At 32.7% G+C, this 1,099-nt stretch overlaps 1 protein-coding gene across 1 annotated transcript; it reads left to right on the forward strand.

Moving 5' to 3' along the window:
* Nucleotides 1–220: 220 nt before the first annotated feature.
* On the forward strand, nt 221–640 carry LOC109222655. The gene has a single exon (XM_019386982.1). The coding sequence runs from the start codon at nt 221–223 to the stop codon at nt 638–640; it is 420 nt and encodes a 139-aa protein (XP_019242527.1).
* Nucleotides 641–1,099: the final 459 nt, after the last annotated feature.

The following is a 1,099-nucleotide window of genomic DNA, read 5'->3' on the forward strand; positions in this document are numbered from 1 at the left end:
AGATGGACTTGGCTTGCAAAATGTTTGTGAGTATATTTATTAACTTCAGCTTTTCATATCTGTTGCACTGGTTTACTGCTTACATTTAAAAAAAATTATACTTTTTCTTTTTGAAGCAAAAATACAGTAATATAGCTTGTCTTAATTTCTTATTCCTTGTTAGGTGTTCAACCTTGACTCAATGTTGTTTAGAATAAATAGTGAAGGAATCGAATTCATTATGGACTTAAAGAAGAGAACTTGCCTGGAATTCCAACTGGATGAATTGCCCTGTCCACATGCAATTGCTGCTATTAATAAGAGATATTTGCAGAAATCTGATTACTACTCAAATTGGTATTCAAGGGAAACATGGTTGAAAACATATGAAGGACATGTGAATACCGTGGGAGATCAAAAATCACGGAAAATACCACAAAATGTACAATCTGAGATCACAAAACCTCCCGATGTAGAGATTTTACAAGGAAGAAGACAAAAGAAGAGGCATATACCTGCGATTGAATCATCAGTACCATTCAAGTCTACCAAATGCAGTCGATGTAAACAAGTTGGGTATAATAGAACAACTTGCTTGTCTTCTCCAGCACCTCATCCATATTCTAAGAAACACACTGAAAAATACTCCAAGCTTCAATAATCCTTGGTCTGAATTTAGACTTTCTTTATTATATGACATAATTGAAATGTGATTTTTTTTATAGGAATAAAAAAAAATAACTCTTGGACAATTTTATATACTGCTAAAGTACAAATCACTCATTTTTGTTGCACAAGCTTATAGGTTTGGTTGCATATTAAAAAAGTACGCAATGACTTCTGCGAGAAAAAACTTCAGGTTACATTATGTGAAATACATATCCTTAAACAAACACACACACACACACACATATGCGTATAGCACACAAAAAGAAATGCATGTACAAACAAAAGTTGTAGCATCTCTAAGCAACTAAGAAGTATAAAGCAAATATCAACAAAGAGGGTGACAATTACATTGATATAAAAAGAGGTCAGAACAACACACATATTACAAACAAAACTTCAGCTCTCTGGGTTGAAGTTATACAAAATTAACCTAAAAAACTTCAGCTCTATG

Source organism: Nicotiana attenuata, unplaced genomic scaffold, assembly GCF_001879085.1.
Source record: "Nicotiana attenuata strain UT unplaced genomic scaffold, NIATTr2, whole genome shotgun sequence".
NCBI classification, from domain to species: Eukaryota; Viridiplantae; Streptophyta; class Magnoliopsida; order Solanales; family Solanaceae; genus Nicotiana; species Nicotiana attenuata.

What these genes read in the sequence shown, in the direction of transcription:
- LOC109222655 (XM_019386982.1), top strand. Translation starts at nt 221, where the DNA reads ATGGACTTAAAGAAGAGAACTTGCCTGGAATTCCAACTGGATGAATTG.